This window comes from Castor canadensis, chromosome 11, assembly GCF_047511655.1.
Source record: "Castor canadensis chromosome 11, mCasCan1.hap1v2, whole genome shotgun sequence".
NCBI classification, from domain to species: domain Eukaryota; kingdom Metazoa; phylum Chordata; class Mammalia; order Rodentia; family Castoridae; genus Castor; species Castor canadensis.
Window position 1 is genome coordinate 44243897 of NC_133396.1, and position 12115 is coordinate 44256011.

Sequence of the window (12115 nt, forward strand, 5' to 3'; positions counted from 1 at the left end):
ACTTTTGATCAAAAAGTCACCTTTGGAATGACTTTAAAAATTAAGTTCTGAAAAGGGCTTAAAGTCTTAAAAAAAAAAAAAAGTAAGAGAAGATAGAATTGGTGAGATCAATAAGCAAATGGACAGCAGCATTCCCCTGTGGTGGCCAGGGAGAACAAGGCTTGCCTGGCTCTGCCAGTCTGAATTACAGTCCACAGGCTCTCACCATAAAAGTGAGGGTTGTCTTCCTTAGCCAATCACGTCATCTCACTACCTGCCCCAAATGACCTGTTGAGGCTGAGCAGCATTGGTTCTACAGAGAAGCAGGTCAGAGATCAGGGTGACCCCTTCGTGTTCCCATTAAAATTCCAAGTCTGTTTTCACCTGGTGACCACCCTGAAATTTCCCTGGGCCTGAAGGAAAAAGCAGGAAAGCTGGCATGGCTAGGAGGAAATGGGCCTTTATTTCTATACATCAGGTGGACAGGAAAGAGCACAGCCCAGTGAATACAAACCAACTGCAGGGGGAAGGGGAACGGCACACAGGAGCGGCACTAGGCTGCCCTTGGGCCCAAGTCTGGTGGAAATGGCAGGAAAACCTTTTGGGGGGATGGCTGGGACCTCCAGACTGCTTGTTGCTTTGTGTGGAGTAAGTGTGTGAGGACAGAGATGGGAGGAGAACACAGTTGAGGACTTGTGTCCGATAAACACCAGCACTGCCCAGATCTTCCATCTCCCACAGTTCCCCACACAAGCCCTCAGCCCCAGTTCAACCTCTCAAGTGAAGCTGATGGCTGGTAATGTGGACAGAGCAGAGAGAGGCATTGCTTAGTAAACCCCGAGCTGGTGTAGGTGGAATAGGTTTACCCTTAAATAGGTCATTGCACTTAACACACTGAAGAGATGAAAAGGGTGGATAGGGCTAGGAGTTCTGATGGTACAGTGGCACCCATCTGTGGAGGCTCACTTGGCCCAACCAGAAGCACCTGGCAGCCCTCCCTATGCTGAGCCCCCAGCTCTGCTCACCAGTGTCCTTGGCTGCACACAGAAAGGACTGCACCCAGAGGAGTGAAGATGGAGAGGAGATGCTGGAGGCATTCCACCCAGATGCCACTGCAGCCCCCTCCCACGCTCAGGGATGCAGCTGTGATGGGTTGGGCACTTAAATTAAAAAGTAAAAAGACAGCAGGCACTGAGGAGAGAAAGCCCTCATCCCAAACCAGAGGGAAGGAGTTACTTGTCCTCCTCCCCATGGACCCAGCAACCTTAAATGGCCCAGTAGGCAATCTATCCACTGTTCCAGAGCATGGGGCTGAGATGGAAGTTGACTTGCTGGCTTCATGCAGTGCCAGGCCACCTGCCACTGCCCATGGTAGTCTAGGCTTGAAGCCAGAGTGTGGCGTTTGTGAGGCAGGGAGGAGCAAAAAGTTTGCTGTTCAGAAACTCCTCCCCACTTCTTCCACATGGAGATATCAGAAACCCACAGCCTGGAAAGTTCCCCTGAAAGAAGAGGGTCGGGGTGTTTTCCATGCAGATCAGTGGTCAGGTGTCGGGGGGGTTGGGTGCCCCGCCATTTCCTGGGAGAGGCCGCGGGGTGGGAGGACTTCAAGTCACTCCCCTGGGCTATGCATCAGTCTCTATCAGCTTGGGTTCTGTGTCACTGTCACTCAGATAGCTGTGGGAGTATCGCAGTCTGGAGGTGCTGTCCAGAGGGTCCTGCTCATCATCTGACCGATCTGGGGCAAGGGACTTCCAGTGGCTGGTGGGGCTGCAGGGAAAGAGAAACAAGGTCAAGGCCAAATGACACTTCTACCCAGGAGCATCAAAGCCCTGTTAGAGCACTCCAAAAACCTAATCCTTGGTTCACCTGGGAGACAATCAATGTTTTTAGAGAAAAGAGCACAGTTTGGACCTGGAAAGCTTTTAAAACTTCTAGGATAGGGATCCTAAAGAGCAGCGGGGCCCAGGGCTTGAGCAAGAGAAAGAATCATCAGAGATTCCTGGGTTCTTCCCGTCAGAAGATTTTGACTCAACAACTCTTGGGTAGAACCCAGGGAGTCTGCATTTCCAGCTCCCTCCCCAAAAGATTCTGATGCAGGCTGTCCATGAACCACGTGAATGAAGACTGGAGGTCTAGTGACTACATGATTACAACTTGTCCAAGGTAAGGGGGCAAGGGTCTCTTAGGCAAGTTATTCCTAAAAGCATTCCTTTTAAGAGGGGTTTTCCCCATTGAATACTCCCAGATCTTAACTCTTTCTCCTAATCAGGGTTTTCTAAGACCTGCAAGAATTCTGTCTTGACCATGGCATCCTCTACTCACAAGAATGGAGAATCAGGAAGCAAGGGCTGGCAAGACTTCTGTTTCAGGGTAGGCCAATGGGAGAAAAGCCCCTAACTCCATAATCTTCATCAGGCCTATGGCTCTGGAAGCCTCCAGCTAGCCCTCTAAAGTTAAGGAGCATTGTCTCTTGGATGGGGCAGGATCATGGCTTCTAATGAGGGGAGATGGAATCTGTTCTTCCAGTTCCATTTACCTTCTTTCTTTCTTTCCCAGAGCCCTGGAGCCACCTTCCCTCCTGTTTCCTCTGCCTCTGCCTATTCACATGCACTGTAATTCCAATACAGTCCAGTGTGGCTCCACTCGTACTGTGCCCTGCACTCAGCTGGGTCCGTCGAACTGCTGCTCTGCCCTGTGCTCTAAGCAACAGAGGGACAGAACCCTGCCTCCAAATCCTAGTGGGATTCTACTTGGGTAAACGGTCTTCATGGGTTACAATTCTGATTTAAGAATCTGAGAAGGACCCTTTATTTACTGGTCTTTTAAAAATTTTGCCCCCAAACCACAAAAGGAGGAAATAGAGTTCTTTCAGAAAAAAACAACATTCTTAGCTTTCCTTGAGATGTTGGTGAAAGATCTAAAAAAAAAAGATTCTACCATTGGGTCCTCCTGTGTGTGAAAGACAGCCCAGGACTCCTAGATGTGCTGTCTTATTCTTTACAGAAATCCTATGGCATATTATGAAGAAGCGGGTTCAAAGAGATGAAGCATCTTGTCCAAGGTCACAGAGCCAAGATGTAAACTTGAACCTGAATCTCAAAGCCTTGGGACAATTCCACTCTGCTGTTAGATTGGAGCCTGAGAAGAAAACAAGACCAAACCTGAATTTTCCTGCTGGCCTGGGTGAGTGCCCATGGGTATGTAAAGACAGGTCTCTCTCTGTCCCTGGAGAAATGAAAAGCTTGGAAGAATACACGTTCAATTATGCAAAATGGCTCAGGAAGGGGGCAGTCTGGTTAATAGTTATCTTATTTCTCATGAATGAATTACCATTTTTAAAGGAATTGGAATAGCACAAAACATACTTAATACAAACTAGACTGAACATTAATGAGTCTTACTTTGATGGGCCAGAGGCACTTAAGGACTCAGAGGTGTCTCCAGGACAAAATTATAAGGCACAATGATGACTATGCAACACAGGAAAAAATGGGGTTATTTTAGCTTTGGGGCTGTCTGGATTCTAAACTTGTAGGAGCCAGATTTTAATTTTTTATACAGAATTTCTGGGCACCCAGTGCTAAAGGTCTGCTGTTGGGCAAAGGAATGCCAAGCTTTGAGGAAAGACAATGGGGTTATTTTGTGGGCAGAAGAGGCAAGGTAGATGCCAGGACTGCGATCCAGATGCAAATGAGGCAGGGTTGGAGAGCCCAGGTCTGTGTGTGACCTGCTCCATCCTTGCCCTTGAGCTCCTTTCCATCCTTCATCTCTTCTCAAAACCCCTAATTCCGGAGCTCACATTCCACACACCTGGGTTAACAACAATCAGGTTTCTATGCTGTTCCATCAAGGCACTAGGCAGAGGCAGAGGCAGAGGCAGTGGAGAGGTGGCAAACTCTGTGCCTTACTCTTCTCTGGGCTATGGATCCACAAGATCCCGCTGGCTTCTACCTTGGGTTCTCCTTGGCCAGTCTCCTTAGTGGCTACTGTTACAGCCATCAGAAGGCCAACAGCAGGCAGCTCCCCTCCTCCCCAGGGCAAGAGTCAGTGCTGGCAATTGCAACATTTTAACCAAATTGTTTAAAAAGCTTTCTTCCCCACAAGCCAGCGTCTCCCACTCAGGGCTGTCAGAAACAATTTGGTACATAAGCTAATTCCCGCTGGGAGAGCCCAGTGTGGCAACTCCTCTCCCCTGAACTCTGCTATATGCCAGCAAAGTCCTTTCTCCCCTGCCCTACTCTTATTCTGTGCTGGTTGGCTAGGTTCTGGAGTCACTGTTGGTGACTCCAGTCCTCAGAGGTGATGGAGTGTAGTGTTTCAGGACTACTCCTGCTTTTCTGGTGGATACTGGGCTCATGGGTGCTGGAAGGAACAGGCTTTCTATCCTTTTGTTCCTGCTGGTTGTCAGGACAAGGGTTATGGTTGGCTGAAGGCATTGAAATTTTAAATCTGCCAGTCAATATGGGATGGCCCAAGGAGATCCATGCCTCCTTTAGGGTATGGAGGGCAATGTGTAAAAGGGCCAAGCCTTCTATGCTTTCTAGACTGACTCCTCCAACCACCAACTGACTTCCTGCCCTGGAGGGGTGCAGGGCACTTAGCGAGGCTATTAAAGGGAGGCTTAAATGTTAGACCAAATATTTTGATTCTGTCTTTTCTCACTATGGAGCAGACAACAGCTCCCCAATGCAATTAAGATGCTTCCTGCTCTCCCTCAAGCACCCTGTAACCATCTGCCACATGGGGGAAGACAGAGCAATGCTGAACCCAAGGGCTGATTTCAGAGCTGTTCAGGCCTGAGCAATGAGTTGGCGATGAGCCTAATCTGGCTTCAAGTTCCACCTTTCCTATCCCATATACTTCTCCAATCCCATCTCATCACCCACTTCCAAAAAGCCACTGGTGACATTCACTTCTGTTCCTTACAGGGGCCTTCGATTGGTTCCTTTTGGTACCACCAATCCAAAGTCAGTGATCTGTCCAGCTGCTCATGGCCCAAGCATGCGGCAAGTGTGTTAGTTCATGCATGTGGGAAACAATCATGATACCCAGGGGACTGCACCTTGGGGTCGTACCACCTGGGAAGCAAGTGTGCCCTGGGAGGGTACCATGCTGAAAATCAGCTTCACACAACCCTGGTGCTCCCAAATGTCACCGCCCACCAATGTAATAGCAACAATGGGATTCCAATGAGTCAGGCTCTGCCTCTCTTCCACAGTGGGGGTGTGAGCACAAAGGGCCTAACTGCTGCATCTCCCTCCCCACAGGGAGAACAGCCGGGGGAGGCAGGAGAGCCAGGAGGGGGCTGTCACTCAGCAGCTGCTAATTTCTATTCATTGGAACTTCACAGGATGAGCAGAGCTGAAGTGACACCCACCCGTGTGTGGGCTGTGTGCGAGGGCGGGAGGGCTGAGGAGGGCGTTAGGCATCTCCTGGGTCTGCTGTGGGTGTGGTATGGTGTAGGCTGCAGCCCTGGAAGCCCTTGTGCTCCTGGGCTTGAGATCCACACTAGGCAAGTAGGTGGCTTTGGGAATGGAGTGGAGCAGAGCAAAAGGCTTCATAATAGTTTGTGGCTACTGATGTACTAACCCTCAGCCGGGGTGTCAGCTAGAGCCCTTTTCTGGGTCCAGCCTATTGGGAACGTGGATGGAGGCTCTCAAATGGGTGCTGTCTGGCACACACATTACCCATGTGTTCTGCATTCAGCCATATTGAGAAATGGTTAAGAGTGCTGAGCTAAACAGATCCCATTTAGGTATTGGTAATGTCACTTCCCAACTATGTGACCTTAGCATCTTAACCTCTCTGAGCCTCTGCTTTCTCTATGCAACAGGGTTGATGAGACCTTTGTTCTGGGGTTAGTGTGGGGATTAAGTGCATAAAGCACAGCACAGTAGGACAGCCTCTCGCCCAGGGTAAGGACTTGGTAAGTGGAGGTATAATCAACATCACCAGTGAGCTCAGTAGACTGGGCTCAGAGCTCAGAGTGACTAACTAGCTTAGCTGGTCCCTGAATTCCAAGGTAGCCAGCTGGGAGGCTCTTCAAGGCCAGGTTGGCCCAAGAGGACTGCAGGTGGGGCCTGAAGTGGTGGCCCATGGGGCAGGGAGCATATTAGTTCACGCTGGGTGGGACACACCATGCTACACGCCACACTAGGTGCCACCTACTGCACTAGTCGCTCTCGGGCCGGTACAAGTACCGCATCATTAGGCTGTCCACTTCCTTTTTGCGCTTCTTCTCTTCCTTCCTTGACCGCCGGTCCGCCTGCCCACCCTCCTCACTTTCCGTGGCTGGGCCCTTCTTCACACTTGAGCGGCTGTGGCCTGAGACCGTGGAACCACTGGATGAAGAGGACTCAGACTCAGACTCAGTCTCAGTTTTTCTTCTTCTAGATTTGGACTTCTTCTTGCTCTTCCGAGAGCGTCCCTTCTTCCGCCGCTTGTGCTCTGAGGAGCTTTCAGAGCTGGAGCTGGAGCTGGGGCTGCTCCTTCTGCTCCTGTGCTTGCTCCGGCTCTTGTGGCCACTGCGTGACCCAGAGACATCAACAGCAGAGGCAGAGCGGCGGATGCTGGTGCCTCGCTCTGGGAGGTCCAACTGGGCACTCCGGGTACTTTGGATGCTCTTCCGGTCATCTTCCTCAGAGTCAGGCTCCAGGCTGCTTCGCTGGAATGGCACAGGTTTATAGCTCAAGACCTCATTGATGGCAGCCTCCAGGTCTGGGTCCAGGTAGGAGTGACGGCTGATGGGGCGGATGCTGGAGCTGAGTGACTCGTCGGTGACTGAGGTTGAGGCCGAGGCCAAGCCATGTGGCTGGGGTGGCACAGACAGGCTGCGGGCTAGCGACAGGTGGCTGACCTGTGAGTGTGCCTCACTCAAGGCCACGCTGGCTCTATCATCCCACTCATCTAGACAGCTCTGGCCCAGGGACAGACGGGAGCCAGGGCTTTCCCCGCCCAGGCCTGAGGCCCTGCTCCAAGAAGGGCTAAGGGTCCTTGACAGGCTGTCAAGCCTTGAGGTGCTGCGGCGGGAGCTGGGTGAGCTGGACAGTGAGAAGCTCAAGGAGGAGCGGGCCTCATCCTCGCCAGAGCCTCGCCGCGTGGCTGAGGACGCCCGGCTGACAGGTGCAGAGACAGCTGAGGCCCTGTCAAAGTCTGAGCCCCAGCGCTTCTCCAGGCCCCGGCCTACACGGCTCCCAGATCCCATGGAGAAGATGGAGCTGCAGTCAACCGGTTCCTCTGACCTCCTGCCCTGGCCCTGACTTGGCTCTTCCCGGGTACCTGGGTGGGCCTTCCTGGGGGGCCTCTCGGGAGAGGAGGCACGCTCACTCAGGGTGGTGAATAGAGAGTCCTGGTCCCCTGTACCCCCAATGGAGTCCTTCAAGGTGAGCCGCTTGCGGTAGCTGAGCGAGCTGAGCACGGAGGCTGGTCTCTCCTCCAGCCCCTTGCCTTCCTTAGGGAGGCTGTTGAGGGCCGTTCTGAAGGTGGGGATGTGAGGGCCCGGGAGGAGAGAACCCAGAGTGGATGTGGGGCAGCCAAGGAGGAGAGAGAGAGAGAGAGAGAGAGAGAAAGGGAGGAGCTGGCATTAAACCTCCTAGAATAAAGACATGGGGAGGGAGGCAGAGGAGGAGAAAGCAGCAGCAGCCCTGGCAAAGTGGTGGTGAGAGCATCGGAGGAAATGAAGCAAAATAATTTGCGTCAGTGAAAATAGCTTCATGGAGAATGTCATGTAAATTAGACTATTGTTCTATTTCATCACTTTCCCCCCTCTAAAACGTTTAGTTCAATTTATTTCATTGTCAACTACCTGGAGCCTCGTGCCACACCATGGTGAACGGCAGTGGGGTGGGGAAGGCAGTATTACCTTCAAAAACAAAATGTTTGGCTGAAAAAATTTAAACTAATTAGAGGGGGCCACTGGGTGCTGGTGGCGAGGGGCTGGATTTGGGGAAAGAGTCTGGGGGAATTGGAGATGGAAGATGGATATTACTTTTTCTATCTAGCCCACTTGCTGTCTCTGGAGGGGGTGAGGAAGGGTGTGCCCTGGAGGATAAGGCTAGAAGGATTCTGTGCCTGGGGGTGAAGGGAGGGACCAGCAGGGGAGTGGTCATTGGAGGGGAGACAGCCAAGGACTGGACTGTTCTTCCTCTCTGCCAGCAAAGGATGGGAAGTGGGAGCTCTGGCTTTCAGGGGATGCTGATACAATCAGAAGATGATGATTAGCTAGGAAATAGGGGAGCAAGTCCACCCCCCCCCCCAGTGGATGGATGTTAGCAGGGAGCCTGGGGGTTGGGCAGTGAAAAGCTTAGAGGAAGGACAGAATGAGCAGAGGACAGAAATGTAGCTATGGCTATGAGAGGACTCAGGGGAACTGGCGCCTTTTCATTGCTATTCCTATTAGGATGGTAGCGATCCAGAGCTGGCCAAGGCTGTTCTGTACAGGGCTGTGGTATCCAGAGTTCACTGTACTTCACTGCAGATTTGATTCCAAGGGCCCAAATAATCAGGTGATTCCATCACCATTGGCTAAATGGGTAAGTAGAGATGAAGTTAAACCTATACCAGAGCCCTGAGCCTAACAGGGAAACATTTCCTGAAACACAGGCAAGATGCAGAACCTTCAGAAGAAACCAGTCACTTCCTGAACTTATTCCACAAGCCAGAAGACATGTGAGCCCCTCACTTAAGACACCAGGAGAGCAATAAAATTGGCATGAGGCTAGCCATCTTGGCACTAAGTAATATCTGCCCCTGATGGCCTAATGGCTTTTCTCCCCAGCTCAAGGCCATGGGCTCACCTGGAACTCTTCAAGCTGCCATCATCAGAGGTTGCTTTGGAAGGTCCCTTGTTTTTTGACAACCAGGATTTGACCCCGTCGACCCGGTTCTCCAGCTCTGAGTCCACATCTGAGTCCCCCTCGCTGTAGGGTAAGGAGCAGAAAGGTAGGCAAGACCAGGCAGATGGGGGACCACCTGCTGCCCAAGAGGGAAAGCAGAGGGGGACTGGAGTGTGTCTTGGGCAGGGGTGAGGTACAGGTGGCATGCACATCAGTGAGTCAGGGAGAACAGAGGTTAGAGCATACCATTCAGGATGAGCCTGTTCCACTCAGCAGGCCATACTGTGTGACAGCCACCAAGAAGATCCCTGAGCACATGGAGGCACCCTCCATCTAACGGTCAGGGATTGACAGCTGTGCAGCTAACCAACCCAATGACAATGACAGGAAAGTCACACACTTAGCAATGACGGCCAAATGGCTCTTGGTTAAAAAGAATTCTGGGCTACCCCTTGAGTCCTAAGTCACTGTTTCCTATCTGTCATGCCCCACATTGTGGCTATACATACACACACACCACTTTGCCATTTTCTATGCTAGGCTGCCAGCCATGAGGCAGAACAGAGGGTCTTCACACAATTTCAAGTTAGCTTGAACCTCAAGGTCTCCTTAGCTAGTACCTGGGCACTAGGACATGGAGACAGCTTCTGAGTGAGAATGCTTTGCAAAATGTCTGTTCACCAAGGGCTCCTACTACTGGATAGACTGGGATTTCTCCTTGATATAACGGGAGCAGTTCCTGTCCTGAATTATGTTCTTGAATAAATAGCCACACAGGCACATGCACATATACACACACACACATACACACATACCACCAGAGAAAACAACTAGACTTGGTTCTGGGGGCCATGAAAGAGCCTGACTTGTGGGAAGGGGAATAAAGAGGCATATTGTATGGGCTTCCATCAAATATAGAATTATAACAAAGACCAGGTCAGTTGATGCCCCAGGTAAACAGGAGTTTATCAGACAGCCCCAAAACCACTAATGTGAGACCTGTGCCCGTTGGAACCTGGCAGATTTACTGTAGTGCATGGGCCCCATGGAACGCCAATACCACCTGATTTATACACCCGTGCAAAAAATCTCCCTCTGTAGCTTTGGAGCCTGTAATTTATCACCGCTGTTCATAACCATATTGATTGTCTTTAGAAAGGAGGTGCTGTATGCATCGCAAAATCTATGTCTACATGTTAAAAGCGTTTCTGTATAAATCTCCCTTAATACTGTGCTGTTTACTGCTTTCATTAAGGTTATGGCAATAACAACTGTATCTCTAAGTAAATCGAAACATTATTTTTCTGCCCGCCTTAGCATGCTCGCGCTCGATAACTTGGATCTGGGGCCCAGAGCTGCTGAAGAAGGAGCCATACCACCTCTCTGCCATCAGCAGAACCTGCTTAGTACTGCATGTTCTCATGCACCTGTGTTGAGTGCATGCTGGTGTGTGTGTGTGTATTTCTGTGTGTGTGTGTCCGACTATGGTTTGGAATATGATTTTAAATGTGCATTTTATCAACCCTCGAGCTCCTACTGCCCAAGGATGGCAGGGCTGAAACACACAAGGGGCAGACAGATGTGGGCCCAGAATACGAATTTTCCTCCTTACATTAAGAGGATTGACTGGGTTGAGAAGCTGGCCTGCCTGTCCTTGTCTTCCCTTTAGTTGCAAGCATCCAGATGATGTTCAGGTTCTTTTCCTTAAATAATCAGGCCCGTAAACAAACTCCAGGGGCAGGCAGGCTCAGGGGGCAGTTGAAATTTTAAATGGTCGGAATTAAACCTCGTGTCAAATACAATTTATGTCCGGGCTCATGTGCTATTAGTTAACTGGGAGCCGAATCACGGGGGAACAAACAAACGGAGACAGAATGGCGGGGGATATTAATTGTGTGTGACAACCGGGCTCCTGCGGCCCTCTATCACTGTTACACACTATTACATTTATCATTAGCTCTCACAGAGTCCTTTGCACTGCTGCCAGCCCATCCTGGCCAGGGGAGGAGGTCTGCTAGACAAAAGAGTGGGGAGGAAACAAACTGCCATGCTAAAAAACAAACAAACAAAAAAACCCTCCAAAAACAACCCTGTCGAACTTGACAAAGGATCAGCCAGATCTACCCAGACTTGTATATCTGCATCCACTGTCCAGCTTCCACCCAGAAGAAGGGAAAAGAAGAGAGGATTGGATTTCCAGGGCCTCCCATCACCTGACAGCACCAACACAGATGCCAGCACCCCTCCCTGCCCAGGGTCCCCACAGGGAACAAAGTAAACACAACTGGCCATGTTTCCTTCCCCTGACACAGCAGAGTAGTCCATGATTAGCTGCCTGGATGCTTTCTCCAAACAAGCAGCTGTTTGATGTCCCTCACCTTCTACGTACCCTTGTCTGCCAAAGGAAGGTGGCAGACCTTAAACACAAAATATACCTGCTCTTTTCAGGCAGCTCAGGCTCTAAAACAGCCTGAGGATGTGGACAAATCCAGCCAGAACAGACTTTCCCCAGAGAAATAGGCCAAGGAGATGGTCACACTTGGTTTCTGGGGAGGGGAAGGCTGGAACTCAGGAAGGTAGACTGGGAGTACTGTCAAATGAGGCTAAGCATCCCTTCTCATGGAGACCCATCCCACCCACCAAAGGGTGTGAGGGCCAGCTTAGCCTTGCAGCACACCCTTCCCCTGATGATAGGTCAGCCGTGTTAGCATTAGAGACCAGCTAGAGAGGAGAGTGTGGTGAGGCTGTGTGTCCACATGCGGCATGCAGCAGGGGCTCCTGGGTTGGGGGATCCCCGTGTTAGGGGTGGTTAGACACCCGCCAGGAGAGGCAGAGAGCACATGCGCTCCAATCCTCACAGTTTATTCTTTCTTTTCTGATACTTTGTCACCATGTCCTGCAAACTGGAAACAGAAAAAAAATGGTGGGCAAGGGGACCAGAGGAAGCAGATGAAAAAAAATCAATGGGCAAACTGAGGTGGACCCTTCAGCTGAAGCCCCTTCTTCCCTCAGCAAGGGATGGCTCTGGCTGACTGAGACCAGTCAGTGGGTGAGTGATAGTATCCTCAGAAGTGGGACCTGGTACTCTTTTCCTACTCCAAAGGAATAGGCTCCCTGGGCTGCCCTAGACCTGCCTGCAGGATGGGGTCTGGCCCTGAGGTGGGAAGGGGGCAGATCTGGAGCCAGCCCAAGAAAGCCTCAGGGGGCTTCTCCAGGGCCTGGCCCCACCCCACACTGCTGGTCTTCTCACTTGGTGGCTTTCTCCTTACTCTAGGACTACAAATCTCTCCCCTCTCTCTCTT

The 12115-nt window shown here is 51.1% G+C and overlaps 1 protein-coding gene across 10 annotated transcripts in view; it reads right to left on the bottom strand.

Annotated features, from left to right (window-relative positions):
• Positions 1-909: 909 nt before the first annotated feature.
• Positions 910-12115, bottom strand: part of Myo18a (myosin XVIIIA) — a 96012-nt gene continuing 84806 nt past the window's right edge. For 6 of the 10 annotated variants that reach the window (XM_074046502.1, XM_074046501.1, XM_074046500.1 and 3 more), the window contains 4 exons: positions 11672-11716; positions 8775-8897; positions 6148-7454; positions 1606-1746 (listed from right to left, as the gene is read on the bottom strand). In XM_074046502.1, the coding sequence (XP_073902603.1) occupies positions 6152-7454; positions 8775-8897; positions 11672-11716 (1471 nt within the window). In that variant the 3' untranslated portion in view covers positions 1606-1746; positions 6148-6151. Of the gene's footprint in view, positions 1747-6147; positions 7455-8774; positions 8898-11671; positions 11717-12115 lie in introns of all 10 variants that reach the window. The other 4 variants (XM_074046507.1, XM_074046505.1, XM_074046508.1 and 1 more) reach the window with 2 other exon arrangements.